The 25438-nt window shown below is 43.9% G+C and overlaps 1 protein-coding gene across 1 annotated transcript in view; it reads left to right on the top strand.

Moving 5' to 3' along the window:
* The window catches only part of SLC15A2 (solute carrier family 15 member 2), a gene marked incomplete at both ends in the record, with an annotated part of 36857 nt that extends 13767 nt beyond the window's left edge, over window positions 1-23090 (top strand). Inside the window, 16 exons of the mRNA XM_084288636.1 lie at window positions 676-753; window positions 3372-3454; window positions 4763-4849; window positions 5164-5253; window positions 5521-5565; window positions 7781-7813; window positions 8886-8974; window positions 10660-10741; window positions 12624-12749; window positions 13460-13624; window positions 15994-16040; window positions 17258-17368; window positions 18749-18845; window positions 21108-21254; window positions 22297-22401; window positions 22914-23090. Of these exons, the coding sequence (XP_084144762.1) occupies window positions 676-753; window positions 3372-3454; window positions 4763-4849; window positions 5164-5253; window positions 5521-5565; window positions 7781-7813; window positions 8886-8974; window positions 10660-10741; window positions 12624-12749; window positions 13460-13624; window positions 15994-16040; window positions 17258-17368; window positions 18749-18845; window positions 21108-21254; window positions 22297-22401; window positions 22914-23090 (1562 nt within the window). The remainder of the gene's footprint in view (window positions 1-675; window positions 754-3371; window positions 3455-4762; window positions 4850-5163; window positions 5254-5520; window positions 5566-7780; window positions 7814-8885; window positions 8975-10659; window positions 10742-12623; window positions 12750-13459; window positions 13625-15993; window positions 16041-17257; window positions 17369-18748; window positions 18846-21107; window positions 21255-22296; window positions 22402-22913) is intronic.
* Between the last annotated feature and the right edge of the window lie 2348 nt (window positions 23091-25438).

Here is a 25438-nt window from a genome sequence, read left to right as displayed (position 1 = left end):
CTGAGCTAGGTCTAGAGGCCCGGGGTTTCAGGGAACCATACCTCAGATCAGTCGAAGCCATGCTCTGACAAACCTGGCTTCCTGGTGGGCAGGACCTGACACCTGGAGCAGGCAGCCTCTGGTGAGATTGGGAAGGAGGAGAGCAAGGGAACTGGAGATGCAACCAGAGCGTTAGGTCTAATGGCTCCCACTTATTTAGGAGGAGGGGGTTTTCCTTCTGCCTTGTCCACTGTAGGTTACTAGAAAATCAGATTTGGGTTTTTAGCTCAATAATTCATGAAGCTGGCACAAATAATGTGGAAACACGGTACTGATTGTTTAGATCTATGCAAATACATAGCGTTTTGAGGTTATTTAAAATGTTTTTTTTTGTTTTGTTTTCCAAATTATGGTTCCTACCACTTCTTTCTACCTGTTTGTCTGCCCTTTCCCTTCCACTCTTCTGATCAATATCCCATTATCAGCTGCTGCTGCTGGCAGACACTAACCCTGCTTCCAAATTGTCCTCGTCAGGGGAGGACAACTGTTTCAAGGAGATTCAATTCACAGTGTCAAGCACCAGCAAAGAAGATTTAAAGCTAAGAGAAGTGACTGATTTAAGGGAAGCAAATCAAAGACCAAGGTAACATAAGTCTGACTGTAATGAGATGCTTTTATTTCTGACTTCCTTTTTAGGGGATGTGAAATGTTTTGGAGAGGATTGTTATGCACTGGCTTTTGGTGTCCCAGCAGCACTGATGGTGTTGGCGCTTGGTGAGTGAAAACTCTAATGCTTCTAGTAGTAGTTACCATTTGTGAGTCCACTTATAGATGAGAAAATGCACAAGTTTACCAGCTCTGGATGGATACTGTGAGGGGAAGCTCAAGGGTACAAGGTCGTCCAACAATTCCACAGTTCAGAACAGTAAGAAAAAACACGTGGTGTTTTTGGTGGTGGGCAGACAGTGCTCATCCTGCGATCCTATAGCGTGACACTGTTGAGTGGTCTAGTGGGTGCATCACAATACAGTTACCTTGTTCAATATAACAAAGGGAGGCACCAAAATCATTCTCCTGACGGACTATAGCTTTACCTGTCAGTAAGTTAGGCCTTTGAGCTGCCATCTGAGCGGTCCTCAGTTCCCCAACTCACAGAAGAGAAGCTTAATATGACACTTCTAACCTTTGCACAAGCTTTTTGTAGCTCGGGGACATCTTTAATGGATCAGACTTTTGCCTCAGAATCTGTTTGCCACCCAGAAATCCCAGAAGAAGCTGAATGAGATGCTACTTTATTCTGAGCTGTCTCAGTTTGCTTGGCTGAAGTAATTCCCACAATTATAGTGACAGCCTATTATTATGTTGCAATAATAAGCCCTCATTGCCCAAGAGTCTGGAGGCAGCCACAATCATCCTGCTCCCTAAAGCTTGCATCTTAGCCCCATTAATGTACTGTCAAGACTTCTTCTTCAACCCCTGTCAAATACCCAGTAATTTCTACATTCCTACAGTTACTCCTCAGTAACCAATACAGAGGATACCCCATTAGCTTTGGTTTCACAGTTGCAAGCGACTGAGGGGAGCAGTCCCCTTATTATGCTGCATTTGAGAGGTTTAGAGACAGCATGGGGTGACTTCTCATTCAGCTTGTTAGCTTAATTGAGAGACCAAGCAATTGTTTGATTTCACCATAGCATCTGTGATTTGAAAAGTTCATCCCCTGGAGAATGTGAGTGCTGCTTTTCCCCCTCAAACTTCCATCCGGCAGAAGGACCAGCACACTGAAGAAATGTCATCAGGCCACAGCCAGTGTCACAGCAATTATTTTCAAAAAGTGCATGGTCATGGGCCTTAGCAGCTTCTCTTTTCCCACATGGCCTACTCCTATCAGTTTAAGGCAGCGTAGGCTTCTCTGTGCTGAAAGTTTTCAGCAGGATAGCAGTTGCCCAGGGGAAAATGGACATGTAAATACTGCAGTTTCAGTGAGGCCATCAGTCGAAATGTGTTTTTAGCTAGTGTCCTGCTGCCAGATTCCACAGCCTGCCCTGGCAAAGCAGCTCTGTTCTTTTGTAACATGCTAAAATGCTCTTGGATGTGATATATTTGACTATGTGAGCAGCATGCAGGACTGCAGAAAATACCCTTCCAGTCCTGACTGGCCCCCTCCCTGTGATGCTGGAAAACAAGGATAGGTTTAGAGGCAGAATGGAAATCTTATACAGCAAGATTTTCTGAGCTGCTTCAGTTTCTGAAAGATAAGAGAGGACTGATATTATTTAATTTCAAATGCTAAACTTAATGCAGGAACCTCAGTTCCCAATGGAGTCAGTGGCATCCCCAGGAGATATTTCAGCAAACCTCATCAATCTCCCTTAGGAGGCACCACCGACTCCACAGGGAGATGCTAAAAACGAGGTAGTGCAGTTGCCCACTCTGTGACTTTGATTGAGATTCACCTAAACTGACTTCAGATGCCTCTCTGACAGTTCTGCAAGTCAAAACAGGACATAAAGGGTCTTCGTAGTGAGAAAAGAGAAATAGTGAATCTCCTGCAGCGTTCCTATGTTAGGATTAAAATGCCTACTTTTCTCCACTGGCTGTGGACTGACCCTAGTGACTGGGTTAGCTTAAAATGCTTTGTTATATGGATTTCGTGCTCAGCTTTTATTGTGCTTCTCCCTGCTAACATCTTTGGAATTGCAGTGCAGTCAAAGGCTCTCAAAGAGCAGGACAAATGATCTGTAATTGGATAGCTCCATCTCAGACAACATTTTGAAGCCTTGCTTCATATGTTTTTGTGCTTTGAGGGAGAAAAACAAGGCAAAACAATATCTTAAATTGCACATCCTTCCATGGAAACCATGAGTGGAGGTAATTTCCCTTAGCACCAGCGTGTGATGCAGTGGCCTTTGCGAGCTGGGCTGGCAGTTGCCATTGAAATGTGTGTGAGATGCAATACACAGAGCCTGGGTTGGATCTGCACTCATCCTCACATGGTTGCAATGACTTGGGGATGGTTTCCAGCACAGGTATCATCAACATCAGGTGCAGGAATTAAATGTGGCTTGTATTTCAAGTTTAACCCACAAAAAGCATAGATGGGAGAATTTTCAAAGCACTGGTTTCCTGCATGAATCGGGTGTGGAGGTGCCTGTTGTGCCAGAGCAGATTATGAGAAGATGGCAGTCACTTTGTAGGAATCACACTGCCTCTTGTAGGAAGTTGCATTTTCTTCCATCTGAAGGCATGAATGGTGTCCTGTATGTTTGTTTTGTTTTGAAAAAAATGCAAAAATCCTGTAAGCCCCAAAGGAAGAGGATTTCTGTTGAATATGGGGGTTGGGGCTGAGCTTTAGTCATGTGAATTCCCTTTTGGATTATAATATTTTTCAGTTGTGTTCATTGCTGGAAGTGGGCTGTACAGAAAAATGCCCCCACAAGGGAATGTCTTACTTGAAGTGTGCAAATGCATTGGAGTAAGTATGTGCCATTCCTTCTCTTTCATGCACGACTCTGGGGCTGCAGATCAGAAAAGTGCAAAGGGAATGGGGAGGGGGCATTTGGAGTTCTTCTGTATGCTGCTCCTGGATGTATTGCTGCTGAGCTAGAAGGAATAAGGAACACATTTAGGTCCCAGTTTATTCTTTCAGCATTTCAATTGTTTTTCCATAGTTCCATGAACTGTTTATCTGATGCCAAGTAGAACCACTGGGGGGGATGCTGAAAGACAGGCAGGAGACCGAAAGGAAAATTCAGAAACTCACAAAGTATCAGAAATGTGACTTTTTTTTTTTCATCTGAAGAATTTTACTGAAGTTTATCAGTTCAGCAGACAGTAAGAGTATGTGTTCATCTTGCACACATTGAGCATGCTCTTGTAAATGCAAGAGATGCTTGCTAAAGTTGCAGTATAGCCTTATCAATTATTTTTCATAACGTGTAAGCTGAATATAGTATGTGCAAAAATACTTCCTTGGTTTTGGGTGGAGATTGATGTTTCTTTTTCAGGGAGCTGAAAACATTCAGCAAACGTTTTCTTTTTGCTTAGGTTAATGCTAGTGACAGATTTACCTCGAGGAAGCAGCCAGATCTTAAGGATAGGGTTTCTAAGTGAGGCTGCCACTCTTTTTGCCAGAGTCTGTTCAGCAGCTGGGGCACGCACTGTAAACAAACAAGTTAAAAATTTGGTGTCACTGATTTCTCCTTCAGTGAGAAATGAACTTGAAAGCTTCTCTAGGACTGAATGAGATATGGGCTGCACCAGGAATATGCAAAGACAGACCTACAGAACAAGAAAGGAGGGAGAGTTCTGGGTTTGACATTGCTGTGGATAATGAGGTGTTCCCTTCCCAGCACAGCGGTCAAACCAACAGGTGCCTTTCAGAAAAGAACAGAAGAAGAAATTATGTTCAAAACTTTATAACCTATCCGGTTTTAAATCAAGCAAGAAAGTCTATGGGGGTTAATGCCAGATTTGTCTCTGAAAGACAGGCTCAGGAGGTAGTTCATTCCCACATCATGCCTTTAATTAACCAATCCCACAGGACCTTTACTGCAGAGAATTGGTCATAAAGTGTCCAGTCCTGCACATGCAGATTTTGGATGTGTCCAGCAGAATTATCTGGTGCTGTGTACCTTTGGGGATGGGGAGGGCAGCCCTGAGCTGGGAATGTGGCAAGGGCTGATAAGTAAAGCTTCTGAAACAGAAAGGAAATAGTTTAAATGGCAGGCATAAGGGAGCTATTCACTTTTTTTTTTTTTTTTTTTTTCTTCTTTTCCCCTAGTTTGCTATTAAAAACAGGCTGAAAAACCGCTCCCATCATATTCCAAAGAGAGATCACTGGCTCGACTGGGCATCAGAAAAGTACTCAGTAAGTGATGCTTTACCTGGCAGATTTGGAGGGGGAAAGGGGAAGGCAGGGAGGCAGACAGACTTAAGACTGGCCTGGCCACACCACTCCTCACATACGCCAATCTTTCACTTGTTGTGTCCCTTCCCATGTCTGTACTCTCCTGACCCTTAATGGACAGTTTAGGTGCTGCACTGAAATGCAGAAGTGCAAATATGCCCATGAGTAAATGTGATAAATAACTGCCATGTAGAGGGATGTTGGAGCTCTCTTGCTTTGTGGCTGGAAGCTCGTGTTGTCTTGTCGTCTTATCTTTCTGCCTGTTCCCTTTGTAGAAAAAGCTGATTGGGGAGGTTAAAATGGTGACACGTGTCCTCTTCCTCTTCATACCACTGCCGATGTTCTGGGCCCTGTTTGATCAGCAGGTATGGTACCAAAGCACCCTGAGGACACAGGGCACTACACCCCTCCTAGGTGTCTAGGGGCTTGACCCATTCTCAACGCTGGTTGTGCCTTTGCAGTTTGCACAGGAGGGTGAGAAGCAAGTGTGCCATGCCTACTGACAGGCAATATAGGGAAGGGAAGGAATAGACAGGGGAAATAAGACCTCCAGCCCTATTGTCTCCATGTTTTCTCTTCTATAGGATGTCTTAAAGCTTTAAAGGCTTCACAGCTGTCTGTTTTCTTCTTAGGGATCCCGGTGGACTTTGCAAGCCACAAAGATGAATGCTGATTTTGTAAGTACTTACTGTCACCAGGGATAAGACCAGCAGTAATATCACTGCTCTTGCTTTTTAATTGGGGTCTTAAAATACTAACAGCTTCCGCTTAGTGAAGTCTGGTTGAGTTGCACTTCCAATGATCAGAAGTAAGAGGCTCTGTGTGGCCATGTGCAATTCATCACAGCACATCTTGGCATGGCAAGGAGCGAGGGCTGGGAAGCCACCGGCAGCTTGTGAAGTCAGGAGTGCTGACATGCTGGCAGCTGGCTGCTCCGTGACCTTGAGCAGGTAGGGTTTCCAGCCTCCTACCCCCACGCAAGGGGGAAGTCAGGGAAAGTTCACGCAGCCCTTGCAAGGTATAACAAGAGCTGTTATAGTTGTGTGCCTCTGCTCTGGCTGACTTGGTGATACATTAATGAAGCCCCTAAAGATCAGCAGGAATCCTGTGCATAGGGTAGAGATGTGGTGAGGATTAATTAGTAGCCACAAAGCACTTCAAGGATGTGAATGGCAGGGTTTAGTGGCAGATAAATGTGGATCAGCTGGATGGCTCAAGATGTCACCACCAAGGGCCAGTTTCCAGATGTATATTTTAATAAACCATCTAGATCCTGCCTGTGGATGTTCACATCGGAATTTAAGATCATAAATACCCATTTTACAGTTCAAAATTGACTTAAGGTCCCAAATTTGAGCCCTTCTATGTCTCTCCCATTAAAAATTTGGCTCTCAGCATGTGATACTCATTAGGCTTAATTAATTCAAATGAGGCATGAAGAAGACTACACAGTGAGTAATATTTTACCCACTCAAGAAAGGCAAAATAATGAAAGTTCCTGAAGTCTTTGTGATGTGCATCTAGAAACTTTGTTTTCTGCTGTTTTGCTTGCATGCACTTAGTGATCTGTAGCAGAACATCTAAAAATCGCCAGGAGTCACTTATTAAACTCTCCCTGGTGGAGAAGAAAACTGTTGGGGTTGTTTTTGTTGCACCAGCTTGGATGAATTTTTGGCTTATTTCAGTCTCATTCCTTCTCAACATCCATGGTGAGCTGCCCCAACCCATGAAGGTGAAAATTAACTGCAGCATTTATGCAATTTCATTGTTAGGCTTGTTGGAGTTTGTGTTTGCAAAATTCCATGTTTTTGCCCTCTCCAGCCAAAGCGCTCAGCTAGGAAGGCTGGAGTTAACAGGGAGTGATTTAGTGTAAGATGAAATGTTTTAGGCTTGTTTCCTAATGGCACATTTGTATAGTGTACACAAAGTAGCAGGGGGAGAAGGTATTTGCCTGATACTTCTAATTGCAAGGCTTCTTGGCTGTGCCCAGTGCTTTTTACTCTCCCAGGAGGCAGCTGCCAGCAGAGACAGGTAGTCATTCCACATTCAGCTCAGGGCAAGCCTGGCAGACAGGAGACAAATCACCACAGTGCTTTCTCAGAAAGGTACCATTTCCTTCCTAATGTTTTTCTCTTTTTCTTTTCATCTTAATTTCAAAAGAAAAGCATAGTGTGGAGTTCAGCCAAACGCCAGCCCCTGCCTGGAGACAGCCCATCTGCCCATTTTGGGGACTGCGGTCCCTCCATCCACCCCTATTGGCCTCACACAATTGCAGGGGCTAAGCACGGTGGTGCAAGGGTGAAGCAGCTTGTAAAATCTTAAGTACTCTTGCCTCAAACTAAGAAGTCAGAGTTGAACAGCTGACCAAAGCCCATTTGGTGCCTTTGGCAAATGGAGGGAAGAAATGGGTTTTTGTACAGCCTGCTGGCTCAGGGGTGCTCTTCTGTTGTCCTTTTGGGGTGCTGGGAACAAATGCAAACAGAGCTCAGAGGTCTTGAAACTTGAGGGCATTCACTTGCAGGATTTGGGCTTTCCATTAGAGAAGCAGAGGAAGGAAGCTCTGGATTCAGGTCCCAGCTTGGACACTAACGTGCCTGCTCCTCACCACTCACCTAGGGCTCAGCCAGTCTGAAAGATGGGTTTCGGTACCTGTGGCAGGCGGTGTCCCAGCTGCCATATATCAAGGCCTCAGTGCAGCTTGCTTCTGCAAAAGGATTCTTATCCCACTATTTGTCTTTAGATGACAAGTGTCAAATGTCAACGAAAAACATTTGAGGAAGCCACTTCTGCTGCTAAAGCCTATCCTGTGGGCTGGTTGCTTATTTGCCATCAACCACATACGCTGTCATATCATGGTGTTTATGAATCACTTGGAATGTCTTTTTGTTTCAGGGAATATATGTCCTTCAGCCTGACCAAATGCAGGTAAAAATACTTTAGGGTAGGAAATTCTTTTAGAAATTCTTTTTCTCTCTCATTCTTACTTTTCTGCTGGGACCAGTGGCCCATTTCTGCTCCTTTTGAAGATAACTGCAGTGTTCCTGGTAACTAGTGTGCTGTGGACTCTTGCTTGCTGCTCACTAGCTCTTAAGCAAGCTTATTGACTTGATGTTCAGAAGACCCCAAGGTTGTCCTAACACAGAGGTTGAATCCTGCAGAATAATGCAGAGGTGTGGGGGGATATGCCACTATAATAGCTCTTGAATAGTGCTGGCATGTGGAGGATACAAACTGTGTATCCTTTTAACATGGCTCTGCACTGGGATCAGTGTTACACCTGAAATATGTTTTCTTCCTCCCTTCCTACAGGGCAAATGAAAATGTGGAGGCTCTAACACGGTGCCATATTGTCACAGTTGATTACAGTTCCTACGCTGAACAGCTCTGAAGAAATACAAGGCTGTTCTGTTCCCCTAAAATCGTCCTTCAGAGCTGAGACTGAGCATCTCTCTCTGCTTGTTCTCCCGTCGCTCTCTGTTTTCTTGCTCTGCCACTGCAGGCTGGCAGACAAGCTCTGCCCTCCCAGGGGAAATGCAGTTCCTGGGGGGTTCCCATGCTGTGTGCAAGTATGAGAAATTGGCAATCTCACAAAATAGTGCCTGTTCCTCTGGGATTTTGCTCAAGTCCCAAGATGTTTCCGTTATTGCTGATCTGTTGTAAGGTCCCACCACAGCCCCTAAGGTTGCCTGCCTCCATTTCAGTGGGTTTTGTACTCTCTAAAAACATAATGCTTCGGTTCTCTCTTCAGGGAAATGGGGCTGGTGATGCTTGCTTACCTCTTGGAGAGGAGGATATGTACAAAATGTATTCGTGCCTGTGAAACCTAAATTGCAGAAGCCATCAAACTGCAAACTGTGATTATATTTTTAAAGGAGGTTTGAAAGTGTTTGTTCATGTCCTTTATTTAATGGAATTATTTCTGGAGGACAGTGCTTTATGAGTTTAATTACTGAAAGTTGCTTTCTAGTCACTAAACTCCCATTCTTTTGTATTGCAGTTCTTAAATCCACTTCTTATTCTTGTCTTCATCCCAATTTTTGACCTTGGGCTCTACCCTCTGATAAGCATGTGCAAATTTAATTTCACGTAAGTACTTGGGGACAATGCGGATACCTCAGTTCTTCCTCTTTTGCAGCAAGTGTGCAGAAGAACAGCTTTTAAGAAGAAACACAAATTTCTATTCACCCTTCCCAGTACTTCTGCTTCTGCCTCTCTGGTAGTGTCACCATCTTCTGTAGGCCCTGGAAATTCCAGAGGGGAAAATTCAGTGGTGTTAGATTTTGCTCTATCAACAGATTTTCCCTCAAGCTGATATGAACAGTCCTTTTTGAATTTGATCAACATGTCCTTCACCTTATCTCCTGTATCATTGTTAAATAATTCCCTTCCTGAAGCTTCCAGGGGGCCAAACTCACTGTCCCACATGGGCTGTGTGTGGTCTTGTGAAGGCAGGTTCTACACTAGGATAGGAACCGGTGAGAAATGCTAGAGCAAAACAGTTGTTTCCCAACCATTTTGACCCAATTTATGCATTTGGGGTGTGTGTTACTTCTGAGTATCTCTAGTCTGCCTCTGTGGATTGATGCCTCTTAGCAGTGGAAGTAAGTTATGTATGCCTGCCAGTACAGATCTAGCTGAAACAAACCAAGTTTGTGCGCTCCAACACCACTCAATGTGAAATAAAGTGTGGAAAGAGGGAATAAGTGGGAGATCAGCTTCAAAAGCCCCAGCTTGGCAGAAAAATTCCTGTCCGATGACCAGTTCACAGAGTAGCTCACCCAGCAGCACAAACCCATGCACTGACCAGGACTGAATGTCATGCTCTTTCTGTCCCCTGGATGCCAACAGGCTCCTACCCAGTTTAGCCATAGATGTGGCTGTGGAAATACTGTAGTCTTCAGGGTTTCCATCTGTGTGGCTGCAAAAGTTTGTGCTACACAATCTCAATGCACAATTTGAGGTCAAAACCAGTTTGTTTTTTTTTTACAAGATAGAAACAGTAAATATGTTCTTATCCCAGGGCACGTAACTGAGAGACAGAATTTGGGTTCATAATCTGGATTTCCCACATCCCTGTTAATCTAGAATATGAGTCCAGACTACTACAAGGAGCAGAAAACCACAGAATCTAGATCCACGTTTGTTTCAAATCTCAACAACTCAGTGGACCTGCCTTTCTGAACCTATTTTACACCCTTTTATATCAGATTGTCTCACATAACTCTGGCAGAGTTGTACTAGTTCTGCACCAGTTTCAGAAGCAAGCTCCTTATTCTCCAGAAATGTAAATCTATTGGCAGGAGAAATAACCCAGAATGATGACACAGATGGTCAGAAATGCTGATGACAAAAACTATACATTTTTTCTGCTCTTCATTCCTGCTGCTAAATAGCATGCTACTTATCTTTTGCCTTTCCCAAAAGAGACTTGAAGATGTGTCATTTCTAGTGCTCCTTCCAACATCACAGGTTAACATAATGCCACAAGCTACTCCCACTAGAAGAGCTAGGAACAAGATTATATGCAACTTGCAAGCACAGAGCTTTTTTCATGGCATATCAGTTTTAATTGGCCTCAGTGCTGGCCTCATACAGAAAAATAGAATAGTTTTAAGTTAAATGATTGGCAATTTAAACAGCACGTCATCCCTAGTTCCACCTGTTGGACAGTTTATTATGTGGTTTTGGCACATCTTAGGCTCTGAGGAATTATATTTTATATTTTAAATTACTTTCTTTTCTTAATGGCACTGCTTTCATTTGCTCCATAGGCCTATTAAGAAAATGGCAACAGGTATGATCCTTGCAGGGATGGCGTTTGGACTTGCAGCTATTGTAGAAGTCAAAATAAATGTATGTATAGCACAAGAGATACCTCAAAAATACTTGGCTTTCCCTCGGGTGTTTTATTGATGCCTGTTGGATAATCCTTTTACCCGTTGTGATCCTGGATTGTCACCTTGAGTTTGTTCTTTACAACTAAACATACCAATCCAGTTGCTAATTTAAATTCTTACTTTCTCTGTCTGTCTGTCTGTCTTTCTGTGTCTTTGTCTCTCTCTTTTTCTGCTCTTTGCAGTTTTGCTGTGCCAGACACCTGTATTGGTCTATATTCTATAATTCCATCACCAGTGCTTGACAGACACCTAGTTAATGCTAGAGATTAATTCCCCAAAGGTAGTCTGTTCTCTCTTCTATTTCTTGCTGTAGGTTGCCCATACTTTACTGTTTCAGCTTATTTTATTCCTTTTCTACTTTGGGTGGGGATGTGTTTTTCACACAATCAATTCATTCTCCAGTGATGTGGGTGAATGCAGTCATGGACACCAGGGGCTGCTGGCCATCCCCAGACAGAAAGCCAGCAAAGCTCTTGTAAATTCAATGTTAGCCCCTGCAGATTTGTGCCATTTGTTTCTGGCCCGCGACCAGCTTTGTGCAAACTTTGGCTGACCTTTGGCTTAAGAAAGATACAGTAGGATTAATTTTTAAAGCTTTCCATGTATACTTAAAGTGTTCTGTTACAGAGTGGCTGGCACACAGCCCTGGATTAATATTTGCTGGCTCCTCAGATGAATCCATGGATGAGTCTCCCATTGCAATGAGACTGTGGGCTGAGGTCCTTTCTGATCTCTTTTCTTGAGCAATGAAATGCTCTCATTGCCAGCCACAACAGCTCTCTCTGAGCACTGAAAGTCTGCTCTGGCTGTGGGCAACTCATCCAGGCAGAGGCACGATGAGTTAGATGTTGCCCCCTGCCTATCCATGGAAATTTTACCCTGACGGCCACTAAAAGCTCCAGCAAAGAGGCACGTGTGGTGGCCCGCCTTGGCTTGCTGTGGGTAGTGCAAGTGAAAAGCCACAGTAGTGGGATTTGCTGAATATTAAGATTGAGAAATACATGGAAGACAGTGTCACCCTATATTTTCTGACAGTGGCTCCCCTCCAAGCTAGGTTCAAATTACCCTGCCTTCCTGAGTTACAGGATGAGATAGAAAAAAATTGATAGCTCTGATTTATCCCTGGCAGCTACCTGAAAATAAAGTGAGGGGAAAAAAAAAATACAAACAGCAACAAAACATAAAACCTCAACAAAATAAAAAAATAGTTTTAGATCTGCAGTACAAAGCTGACATTGACTGAAGTACGCCTTCTAGGAAAAGACTCATGGCAGAAAGAGATACCTATGTACTGCAGGCATTATCTTCCCTTTCCTAGAACACAGGGAGCAAGGTCTGTGCTGAGGTAACATGGTGTCAAGCGATGCAAGAGCACCAACTACAGACATGGAGCTGGACTGGGATTTCCAAAACTGCTTAGCTTCTGGCCTAATTCTTTTCCCAGTCACCGACTGCAGTGGGAAAACAATTATTCTGGTCCCTGCTTTTGAAATCTATCACAATTCTTCCTTTCTGATATGGCATTTGGTTAAATCCAGGCACTTGGGAACTGTGTAATGAGAGAGTGACACTGTTCTACCTGCCCAGCAGCTGTGTAGCCTCTACATTTAGTGGTGTGAAGAGCAGCCTTTGTGAAGAAGGGTAGGTTGGCTATTGAGCTACTCCGAGGAAGCCTCCCTAAATAAGATTTATGTTGAGTTTTCTCTCAGTGCAACTTCTGATGAGGAAGGGATGGAAAAGTGTCATTACAGAGGAAGACTATTATGACTAAAAAGGAAGAGTTATTAAAACACTAATAGAGCATGCAGATGGCACTTAAAGCCTTTTATTTTAATTAGGAAACCGATATGCCTCAACTTGTCCCAAAAGAAAGTTTAATTCAGGTCCTGAATTTGGCAAAGAACCCCGTTCAAGTGACAATCCAAGACCAGGACCTATTTCAGCAGCCTGTGGAGGCTTTTCAGGTAAGTGTGTGTGGGGGGATGGCACACCTGACTTGCATCCCATTGAAAAAGGGTGTTTTTTTTTTCAGTCACTTACCCATAAAACCCCCAGATGCTAGAGCTTGCTCTCTGCCACCTTAGAAGTGCATGGGAATGGCTTTGGAGAAGGAACATGCTATCTCTGACTAGGCAGAAAGGGAAGGTTTGGGGATGTATTTTCTTGACAAAGGATGAAATGGCTAAAAACATTCACCTAGAATTAGGAATAAAGTAGGAATGTCCCAATACGAGGCATTCAGGTCACATCTCTCAGTGCTCAGACACGATCTGGACATTGCTGTTGGGATCTGGATGGCATCTGAGAAGTATTTATCTGCAAAGGGGGAAAGAAATGGGAAGGTAGTTAACTGAGTATGGGCACGGCAACTTGTTTCCTACTTTACCTTCCAGGTTATTTCCACGTCAGCCTATTTTGGTCTCAGAACAGAAGTCTGTTGGCCACCAGCTGCTTGCCACATTTTAGATATGGGTTCACTGGGGTAGAGCAGGGCCAAGGAAAGGGGAGCTCTGTGTGTGGGAGGTTCCCTGGCCTTTGGCTTACAAATTGCAAAGGAAGCTACTCCAAGCCCTGAGCTGACCATCCTGAAGCCTTTCTCATGTGAAGAAAGTGTGTAACCAAGTTTTTTTTTTCCCCTCTCTTTTTTTTTTTTTTTTTTTTTCTTCCCCTACAGGACCCAGCTGAGTACTCAAATTTGATACTGAATGGCGAGCAACAGAACCTTCACTTCATCCTGCAACATCAAGGATTGTCTCTCACTTTTAACTACACCGTGAAGGAAAAATCAGTATACAGTTTAATTGTTTTTGAGGCAGAAGGAAGCCTATCAAGTCGCCTAGTGAGTGTGGGAGTGAAGTGTAAATACAGTATTAATTCAATGGCTGTGATGATACAATGGGTAATGGGGTAATAGGCTCATTAATTCATTTGCTCAGTTGCAGTGTCTGTCTGATTGCTCTCAGATGCTCTAAACCTGACTTCTTAGCTGGCGGCACTGGATCTGTACACATTTCTGCTGGTTGATTAATGGAGGCGTTATGGCATCTGAGAGTTGCTAGGAACACTTTAATCCAGTGAATGCTGCAGTGGGAGAGCAGAGTCATGCCTGCTGGGCAGCAGAGCTTGTGAAATCTGAGGAAGCAGAGAAACAGAGATTTTCCCCAAAAGATGCTTCTATAAAGCGAAGATGTTAAAGAGGCTCTAGGGCTGGGCACGGAATAAAAGCATCAGAGGAATGACTCTGGGCTTAGTTATTACAAGTGTTTAGTGAAAAAGCACAGAAGGCCCATTTGTTTTGTTGAACAGAATAAATGATTAAGCTCATTTCCGGCTCTGCTGCGGAGCCGCCTTTGTTTGGACTTCTGTGTATTGCTGCAATAACTGTAGAGATGTATATGGGATATGTAGGGCCAGATTCTGATATCTTCTGAATGCAGCTGTATGCCAAGAAGCTGTCTTAAAATGAATGGTGTCATTCCATGTTGTGGTAGGTGTGTGTGTTTATGTGTAAAAGCCATCAGAATCTGCCCTCGTGCTGAGACACCAATTCTCTTATTCTCTTAGCAATTCCTCAGCTTCCTGCCTTGCGGAGTTGCCACTGCAAAGGCTTTCAATATTGTGTAGTAGGAATCGTGTAATTGGTTTTAAAAATGTAGAGTTTCAAGAATTTATTTATTTTTTTCCTTATTTTTTTCCCTTCTGTTTTATGGTTTGAAACCTGGGGCTCATTTTCACACAGTGCTGTTAAGTTTCCCTGAGACCCTGATGATTGTGTGCTGTTTCCTTTAGGAATTGATACTCATACACTGATTTTCATACAGTCGCTATGAAAAGAAAGACTGAGACAGGCTGAAGCAAAGCAACCTCTGAACCTCAGTGCATCTCTGTGCTGCCCCAGCTATCTAGCCTGCCCCTGGCATGGGCAGGCTTCAATGCAGCGCTGTTGGGTGATGCTATTGACTTGTCATTCTCAGCACTAGATAAGGGAGGTGTGGAAGACAGTGTAGTAAATTATACTGTCCAATGCTGCAACACAAGGCAGCAATGGCAGCATCACTGCTGTGTTGTGGGGCTTGTCCTGGAGTGACCATGGGCCATGCTAGTTTCCCCCAAACCCATGCTAAATTTGCCTCCCTCACTCAGGTGAGGATGCTTCCTTGGAAGGATCCAATATTGAAACTGGTTTCTTCTCCTTTGTGGGTGGTTGAGTGGGCAGCAAATAAATTTGAGAGCTCTGGGGATCATTGATGGAAGTGAGTAATAATTTGTCTAGCCCGCCTGCAATGAACTAGTGTGTTAATCCCCATGTGCCTCCCACTGAAAGAAATGATGTTGTTGTTTATTATTTATTGCTCCGACATTTATTATTCACTATGGCTATTCATTATTTAGGGCATATATTATTTCTGGATCAGCATATCACACTGAAGTAGAATAGACATTTTATAGGGATGCTGAAATTTTGGATTCTTGCTTAGAAGCTCATGGTTTAACACCAGGAAGAAAGCCTGAAGGAAGGGCTAGAAAATTTGGCAACCAGGTTGCCAATCCAAGGATGTGCCCGTGAAGATTGTGACCACAAAATAAATCAGTGCGTCTTGGTGTCTCCTGCTCTCTGCCTGCACCATGAGACATTTTTCTCTCTTGAGTACTGAAGGTCAAGGAAAACATGAGCGATGCATGATGATCAGAATAGTAACCTAATGTTCCCTGTTGGCTTTAGGCTCTGTGAAGCCAATGAGTAAGCCAAGAATAAAGCTCTGGAAGTTAGGCAATTTGCTGTTTCTGTAGCAATACGGCACCTGTGTTTGGCTGTAATTAATCACTGAAAAGTTAACGTGGATAATGCTCTGTTGCTATCTTCAGATCGAGACAAATACTTATTTTAGAGAGTGTTAGATGCCTCAGTAGAAGGATAGCTGGCTGAAACTCTGTAGCTTGTGTTGTACAGGAGGTGAGAAGGAACATACGATCTCATCTTAAGCCCTTGGTGGAGCTGAAATTTTGCCATTGGTTTCATTGTACCAAGGCTTCACTTCTGTGGCCTGATATAAAGTTTATGTGAGAGTCCAGTTAATTTCCACAGTCTTGTAACACATGTAATTCCACAGGCACAGGTATTTTCTCTTACATGTTGTTTATCAGGCTGTATTAATGCAGATATTTGATTTTTTTTTTTTTTTTTTTCATTTTTCTTCCCCTCTTTAGATTACAGACCTGAAAGCAAAGCCAGAAAATGGTTTGGCAGCTGTTAGGTATGAATGGCTTGTTTTGAGGATTCAAGGGAGGTGGGGTGAGGGAAATTGGTTTTGTCTAATACAAACTGTGTGCACCATAGCCTAGGTGTTCTTGGGTTAGAATGTGGTCCATGCTTCTTCTGCAAGAAAAGGTTCAGGTGTCATAGTGCTCCGTGTGCCACCTCCCACACTCACCACACAGAGCTGAACGTTATTGCCATTTACTGCCTAGGAGTGGCTGGGCTGAGATGGCAACGTAAAAGATCCCCTCCCCTGGGAGGGCGATAAATTCATCTCCCTGTGTCCCATCTCTTTAGGAAAGAAAGGGAAGAAGCAATCTAGAAAGGAGCTGCTGCCGTTTGTCGTCTGCAAACTGGCCCAGCCCATGACATTCACTTATCTCATCCGACCTCACGTACAAATTTGTACTGAAGTGGATACAACGAGAACAGTATGTTCGTAGCCCTGTGTTTGTGAAGGCTCCTGCTGACTAAACAGCACCTTGGGGAATTGATCAATACCCACAGTCAGGAACTTTTATTATTTTCCTGTGAGCATTTTTTGACAGAATCCCAGAACCTTCTGTTCAAAAATGTGTGAGGAGGTTTAACTAGGAAGACATCCCTTTTTCCCCCTCTAAAGTTACTTTCGTAAAGCGCTTGCCTATCTTCAGGGATTTCCACTCCATTTCAATAACCGAAAAACGAAATATTTTATAACAAAGATCACATTAAAAGTGTTTGGTTTCACTAACAGCCCCAAGCCTGTGCCTTCCCATGGAAGACTGTTTTGATGAAAGCACATTATTTTGCTAGAAAACTCGTTCCCACTAGTAGAAACTCCTTGGAAAGTATTCCAGCATGGTGCACACACCCATCAGGACTCCCAGCTTTATAGTTTCCTGGGGGGCACTGGGGATCTGTCCTCTTGATCATATACAGGGGGAATCTCTGAAGGTGCCTGAGAAGAGATTGCTGATAAGTTCTACCTCACAAGAAATGGGGGTCACTTTGACAGGGAGAAAATAAGAGGGTAAAATTACACAGCAATAGGGAAGCTAATCTTTAATTGAAAAACTGGGCAATGAATCAAGCTAATATTTTGGTAGCTTGCAAAACAAACTAGTATAAGCCTATGGAGTTACAGAATGCTTTGGGATAGACAGTGCATTTCTAAAGTATCTAATGCTGTGCTCCTCCTGCCCTGTGTGACAGCTTAATATGCTTTCATTTCAGATTCATTAATGGTTTGAGCCAAGATGCCAACCTCACCATTGACAGCAAACAGTTCGTTGCTGTTCAGAAAAACTACGGTGTTTCTGAGTACTTGCTGCTAGAGAGGGACAAGTAAGTTTCCCTTGCTGTGCTGAAGGTCCTTGTTGAAGCCTTTCCTTGGATACCATGGGGCTTTTCTCAGGCAAATAGCAAAAATTTCATTACTATTGTCTTGGCATTTGTTTGTGTGGGCAGATGTTTGTAAAAAAGCAGAATTGTCATCTCTGTGCAGAGCAGGTGCCCTGGACCACTTGTGTGTGTACAGAAGCACTGTGCACTTAGTCTGCAAAGCGTCCAAGTCAAAGGATACCAGATCAGCAACTCTGTGCATAATATCTAGTTGAATAGATTTAAGTTCCAAACAGTGCCTGGGATAGTTCCCTTCCCATGGCTGTTATTGCTCTGTTAAGATAAAATCATCGGGAACAGAGCTTGAAAACATTTCTGCTACGACATGAGAGTAATGCCATCCTAATTTAGGCAATGATTTTCTTAGAGTCAGGTCAAAGGAATCTTGGGAACCCAAAAAGCTTTTAGAAGTCCAAATACAGGGCTTAGCTTTCTCTGACCTATTCTTCACATTGCACATGGGGTTGGAGGGAAGAGAATCTCCATTCCTGTGCAAAGTAAGGTGGGAGATGGAAAAGTCCCCTCTGCCATGTGGCACCTGCTGTGTTTTGATATTCTCTCAGGCCTGAGGTCTTCATGTTAGGATGCTCTCAGAGAAGGACCAATTCATATTCCAGGCCACGAAGTGTTGGTATGTGGGCTGGTAACACCGAGTAACATCACACAGCTTTGCAGACTGGGCTTGTTAGACAGGAGCTCCATATGGCCTTGGTTTGGCAGCACTGGAGTTGGCTCCTGGAGGATATTTCTGGCCTTTGTGATGTTTCAAAAGCCTCATGGCTTTTCTCTGCATCAGCTCCATCCAAGATACTTATTGCTGCAATTTAGAAGGATGTAGCAACCACTGTGGCAATGCTGTTGAGCATCTGTGCCGCTTTACACATTCAGAATCAGAAGAACAAATACGATGGCTAACTTGTTCTATTGAAAGGAAGCAACATGGCTTCTAGGTGTGTAGCTCTGATTTTCTGAAGGCTGCCTGAGCCCAGCTAACTTGTCTGGCCCTAGATAAGTGTCTGGTTCCTAAAGGAGTGAAGAAAAACTTGAAAGTAAAATAAATCTGGGGGAAAAGAGAAATCCATGCTAGGAAGAAGCAGCATTTAAAAATGCTAGTAATAGCCCGGGTCATTAGGTGAACTCTAGTCAGTATTTCTGGAAGGAAAATACGGCAAGAACTCTAGAGATGCTCTGACATTAACATGACTGCAGCTTTACATCATTCATCCTCCCTAGTCCATTGTAGGGGCATTTTTGTTAGCTGTGCCTTGTGCTCTTTGTCTGTGAGAATAACCAGAAAATGCTGTGCTTCATCCTTGTATCTAGATATAGCAATGGAAAATGCATAACTGAAATGGGGGAATTCACCCTGGACCTCGGGCTGCTTGACTTTGGCGCATCGTACACTGTTGTGGTAACTAATGTAAGTGACCTGGTGATGGTAACAAGTGCGTTTTGCTCTGGTCTCTGGCAGTGCTTTTGTTCTCATGTTGGTGGCTTTCACTTGCTTTCTCCACTCAGCAAGAACTAGGCAGTAGCCATTTGAAGGCAGTCCATTATTCAAGGGCTAGTAGATGGTTTTGGCACATATACAAGCAAAGTGAATGGGTACTCAGTCCACCTTAGGCTGTGATCTTGCAAGCTACACAAGAAGTAAGGTATTTTCCTTGATGGAAATCCTTAATGTAAAATTGTGTGGCCTGCAGTTTGTGCCAGCACATAGCAAAGAGCTACTGCAGACACTGCCAAGAGCTAATGGTGCTTATGGTCTCTAAAATACTGTACCTGGTAATACCTCACACCTGAGGAACTCTGCAGAAACAGTTTGCTTTATCCTCACATTTCACTTACTGACCTGACGGCTGATCTTCCAAGGCTTGCAGACGTACATGGGAAGAAGAAAAGGGCAAAGTGCTGATGGAGGTTGGTGAGATTGTTCATCTGTTTTTCCTTCTCTCGCCCTGTACAGCTCATTTGGAGCTCATTGTAAAGTCAAGGCATGGCTTTCTGAACAACCCAGGGGTGTGAACATCGCAGAGGGTGGAATCCTTTGCCTGCCTGCCAGCTTCTTAGGCGCGCTGCTCCAGCTCTGGTCCAGCTGGCAGGAGCCACGGAGATGAACGTGATCAGCTTAGTACCCACTTTAACCTTTCCACTGCACGGGCTCACAGACAAACCAGGTCTGACAGGACACACTGCTAAGCTGCCCTCTGGGGCTTTGACTACTGTGTTGTGATGAGCAGAGCAAAGTGCTGTCAGCTACTCCCTGGCAATAACATCTCCCTGTTGGGCAATTAATGGAATCTGTTCATGTCTGCAGAGTCCAAATATGTAGGGGGAAAAACATAGCTGAAAAACACCTGGCGCTTTTTTTTTTAAACTCCAGTAGCTGGAATGGGATGCACAGTCCTGGAGGGAACAGGCAGATGCTGCCATCTGTGAGTGCGGAGATTTATGTACATAAAACACACACACACTTGAAGTGATATGGGCCAGACCCTACCTCTGTGGCAGCAAGCCTCTTTCCCCAGATGAGAAGCTGAGTTTAGTTTCATGAAGAACATTAGACTAAGAACATTGCCCCAGAGCCTCCAGTAACACAGCTGAGTCAGGGCCAGATGAGGTAGGTGCATCCCCCATTGCTGTGGGTAAGGATCCCGCTTTGTGGTCCTATCTACAGAAATCCTCTTTGTAGCCGTGGCTGCTCAGGGGTGGCTCTGTGCTTCAGCCCCTCTGGGCTTCTGCTTTTTCCATCTCTTGTCCTGTAGTTTCATTCTTCTGTAGAGAGTTATTTTGCTCCAGGCCAAGATAATTTTTAATTGTTGCAGTGATTTGTACTGTGCCCTGCTCCTCTGCTGGGAGTGCTACATCCAATACCAAGACTCCAATACATTAGTCTGCTAATGTGGCTGAACTGTAATACTTAAATCATGGGGATGCTGCCTTCTACCCAATCTTCCTCAGTGTGTGGTTGTAGTATGGTGCTCGTGGCATTTGTTTATGGGCTGAAGAGCACAGCTCTCCTCTTTTAGCCTTCTGAAATACACTCCCTTGATTTGCCTCCCTGCACGGTGATCAAGTACATTTCCTAAACATCCCTTGTATTTTCCCAAAATACTCCTTAAACACAAGGTTTTATGCCTGAAGTCATTTCGACCTAGTGTTTTCCACACTGCTTGTCAAATCTCTCTCTGACTCCCTATGCATCAGAGGCAGTACTAATTACACCTAGGAAAGCAAACAAAAGGAATTAGGAGTACAGCTACGTTAACTATCTGAACACACCTGATACAGGACAGCCGATGCTGCTCTTTGAATTCGTGGAATGGATTTGTTTGTGTGTCACCATTATAGCAGGGGAGTTGTACAGTGCTGATGAAATGGAAACAGTGGCCGTGTAGGTGGAGCGAGCACTTGCCAGCCTGCAGTAACTCATGTAGCTCTTGCAGCCCGTGAGCTAGCTGGGTCATCTGCATGCTGCCACCTGTGCCCTGGGCAGTAGGAGTCAGCCCTCTCCCAACAGGCTTGGATATGGCAGGGATCAGGCTCATATTTTGCTTCCAGGTCAGAGCTTTGCTTCCGTCTTTGCTTTAAGCTTCATTTTAATACATTTTCTGTTGCAGTCCAAGCCAGGAAGGATCTGATCTTTCAGCAGCTAATCAATGTGCCTTTGTTTTCCTGTTAGGTTTCTGGAGATGCTGTTAAGACATGGAAGTCAGAAGACATCAAAGCCAATAGTGTCCATATGGCTTGGCAGCTACCACAATACTTACTAATATCTGCCGGAGAAGTGATGTTCTCCATTACGGGTCTGGCCTTCTCCTATTCTCAGGTACTCCACTTAAAGATAAGAGGCTTACAATTAGACTTTGGGATTTATTCCTGTATCTGCCATTGACTTGCAATACGTCCTTTGGCATGACTTTGGCTTCCTAACAATGTTATCTGTTCTTCAGCTAAAAGTAGGATTATAAAGCAGCTTGCTGGGTGCCTTCAAGCTAAATTCATTCATACTCTGAAGATAGCTTTTCTCAATTATACTCAGGAAACCCCTTTTCTGGTAAAGCTGAGAAAACAGAACAGAAATGTATAGAAGTTAATTTTAATGGGAAAGCTCTGAATGCTGTAATGCCAGGTTTTTCTCCCAGCAAGAAAGTTTTTCTCCCAAATATTTTGGGTATGTATTTTTCAGTAAAAAAAAATGCAGAAGTATCTCAAGGACTACAGGGTGGCATGGGGGCTTGGAAGCTGCTTTAAGGTAAGAGATTGAAGGGGTAATGAGAATGCAGTGGATGATTTGATTGTGGTGTACTAGCTTGTCTGTGGAGAAGGTTTATGAGCAGAGAGGACTGAGATATTGCAAGATCAAAAAGCAGAAGCTACTCACATTTGTCCTTGGGGAGTACATTGCAGATGTTTATTAATGAGGGTGATTAATCCAGTGGGACAATCTGTTGTGAAATATAGAAAACCTTACATCATCAGGAAGCTTAACATCAGGATCCAGCCTCTTTTCCAAAGATGTGCAGCCACAGGGCACCAGGCTTCAAGCTACAGAACTTCTGCAAGCCCTCGGGCTTCCCAATTTTACAATTTCAGCTGATGAAGGTTGGGGGTGATCAGGATCCAGCTCTGCAACAGCAGTGACTTTTCCTCCTTCTTGTTATGGATGACATGTTTTGAAACCTCCTTATATGCAGCTGTAGGACTTAATAACAGAGGAAGCACTGTGCGGAGGAAATTCCACCATCTCCTCCTAGGCTGGGTCCAGGGATGCTTGTACCTGCCAGGACATCACGGGAAGGGGTGGTGGGTGAGCTGGACGTGGGGGCAGAGCACTGCAGGCACTGACCAGACCCTTCTCCTCTTTTCAGTCTCCAGCCAGCATGAAGTCGGTGCTGCAGGCAGGTTGGCTGCTCACGGTGGCTGTTGGGAATACCTTTGTGCTCATCGTTGCCCAGGCTGCACCAATGGCACAGGTATGGTTCGGCGCTTTCAACAGAGCCAATGCTTTAGAACGGGCTCTGGGTGGTGCTTCTGGATGCCTGTGCTCTGGAGACACAGCTTCTCTGCCCAGCCCTGGGCTCCTGCATGGGGTGCTGGCACTCTGCACCAGCTTCTTTCCAGCCAGGGCTCTGGCTGGAAATTTCAGCCAGGAAATTTCTTCTCCCAAAGTCATCCTGTGGGCAAAAAGCCCAGGTAGGTGTACTCCAGTCAGGGCAGACTTGTAAGGAAAGGTTTAATGATGCTAGCCCAATGTTACCAGTCTCTTTCAAGGTATAGTGCATATATTAATCATTACACTGTGTCTACATGGCATACCAGAGAACAGGATGAGAAAGCTTCTACCTTGTGAGCAGTCTTGGATGCTGGGAATTAACTTTAACCTAGTGCTTTGAGAAGCACTTGGAAGTGCAAAGATACCCTCTGGACTGGGGGTCTAGGATCTCCTGACCTGATTTTTTTTTTTTTCCCCTCTTTTTCTTCCCAGTGGGCTGAATTTGTCTTGTTCACTGTTCTACTCTTTGCTGTGTGCATTATTTTCTCCATCATGGGATATTTCTATGTCAGCGTGGATCCAGAGGACCTACGAGAAAAGGAAGAGAAGACAGAAACCCCAAGCAGAGGAAACATGATTAGTCTCGTTACTCAGAAAACAAAGCTCTAACACATCATGGGTTGGGATCTTTTTTTTTTCTTTTTTTTTTTTTTTTTTTAACTGGGTAGGTGGCGTAGGGTGAAAGAAAAACGGGGACCATGTTATTTTATTTTATAGCACTGCAGTCTTTATTACTCAAAATGTAGCCACCATCTAAATGGGACAAAATAGCCCTCCATATAAACAGTAGGGGTCCTGAAATCAGAGCAAAATTCCCTGGGAAAGCTCGTCTGGTATTAAATGCGCTTATAAGTAAATACAGTGTAATTTAGAACCTGCCCATCTTCCTAAGCAAGGGATGCTTTCCTATGATTTTGATTTAAACATATATTTAGGGCAGCAGGGAGGGAAGGGTGGAGGGCATGCCAGATGACAGCAAAAGCTGCAGATGTTGGGGGAAAAGGATGAAAACTCAGTCTAGGAATCAGGAAATAATAGATGTTAGAGATTATGAAAGATTTTTTTTTTTTTTTAATGCAATCATCACGGACTGGAAGAGTTACAATCCCAAAAGGTTTCATCATGTAACTCTCCTTATGAGTATTTCACCCCATTATTGCAAATTATGAATGGCCCTGATTTATGACTTTCAGCTCTAGGCCCAGAAGTAATAACAGGGAATTAAATGCTGCAGGCTCAAATATTCCCCAAACACTACTGAACAAGATATGCATGCTACCATCTCTCTGATACACGCTTTTTCTTAGAAGTTTGCACTGGCTGATAGTATTCTTTGATTAGACATGATTAGAGAATTGGTTTACACTTTTTTACTTCAGGAATCCAGGCAGTTATTTGCCATCTTAAGCTTATATTGGACATTTCCTTTAACAGTACCTGCCACTGCAAGGTAGGGTATGGCTGTTTTCTCATCTCATGCTTCAGTTATTCCCCACTGGGAGACACACTGCAGCAGTTTCTATAAAATCCCAGGTATCCCGCAGTGACTTAAACAAGGATGCACTTTATCATTTTTTTTTTTTCAGTCTACAAAATGAGACCATGGCATATGAGATTTTTCTTTTTCCTACCTGATTTTCTGTCTCTCTACCAAACTCTGGATGTAGGTATTTTAGCAGAACTGTGATATAACTGTCTGATTTTCCTTCCTTACATGAAGCTGTGATTGTTGTTGTTCTGCATTAGAACTATTTCAACCATTGCTGATGTAGTAAAACTCCCAAGCCAGTCCCTGCCTTCCTCTGCCACTCCAAGGCTGCAGTTGGGCCAGGTATGACTTACTTTACAAAACGGCTGTCAATAGGATTTTCAGGTTCACAGAGAATAGATTTTTGATGATACTTTCCTCTTCCAACTTGGCATTGGTTATATCATGAAAAACGTGTTTAATTTCACTCCTGTTCAGGGTGGTGCTAGGGAATATGCTTAACTTGTCATCTCTGGTACTTTAATGTGCTGCTGTCTGTGTGTTCATCAATAAGACCGAGAAAACCCCATGTTTTGGTTTGCACCTGGAAGACTCTCAGCCTCAGATTGCTTCCTTTGCTTACCGTCCTAAATGGCCATGAGCTTGCACTACGATTTCTGCATCAGCTCCTGCCTGCTGCGAAATAACATCTGGGTCTTGCGCCAGAGGGGGGCCGTTGTCATTTATCTGAGACAACAGGCTGCGGGTGTGCGCACAGGAACGCTTAATGTGGTTCGGTCGATGCAGAGCCATTTATTAAGCTGTGGTAGCTGGAACCGGGCAGCTGAACCCTGCGACTCAGTGGGGAATGAAGGGCACTGAAAGCCATCTATTAGGCCATCTGACCTGCGCCTCAGAAGCCAAGCGAGGATTATTCCCTCTGCTCCTTTCTGATATTGTTCTCTTGCCATGAATCTTTGTGTGTGTTCTTTCTCCTCCAGGCATTGTTTTTTTCCAAACCCTGTTTTATGACACACTGAGAATCAGCTCAGAGGCTGCTGAATCACTCTGCTATGATGCTGTTTGACTGGCTTCCAATTTGAAGCGCTAATAGAAAGCATTTCTTCCCCCCCCTTCCCTCTGCAAACAGAACAGAAAACCCCAAACTGAAGGAATGGACAGGCTCCAGTAGCACTGAACAGCCACGATTTAGAATTATTGGAGCATTTAATTTTTTATAATCCTTGAATTTGGAAGTGTGCTTGGCTTCGAGGGCATATGTGGTGAAAAGACAACTGAAAATTATTGGAGCACTTTCCTTGGGCAGCACTTGGTACATCGCAGCTCAGAGTGGCATGAGGAAAAGCAAGGTGCTCAAAGGATGTGATCTTTAAGACTGCATGGGCTCAAAAACCTCTTGACTTTTATGTTTTATTTCCTTACTGGCGACATTACCAGAAGCTGTCACACACTCTGAGCTTAATTTAAA

Source organism: Netta rufina (genome assembly GCF_964035555.1).
Source record: "Netta rufina genome assembly, chromosome: 6".
Lineage (NCBI taxonomy): Eukaryota > Metazoa > Chordata > Aves > Anseriformes > Anatidae > Netta > Netta rufina.
The sequence above is the reverse complement of the archived record's forward strand: the minus strand, read 5'-3'. Positions and strand labels throughout refer to the sequence as shown.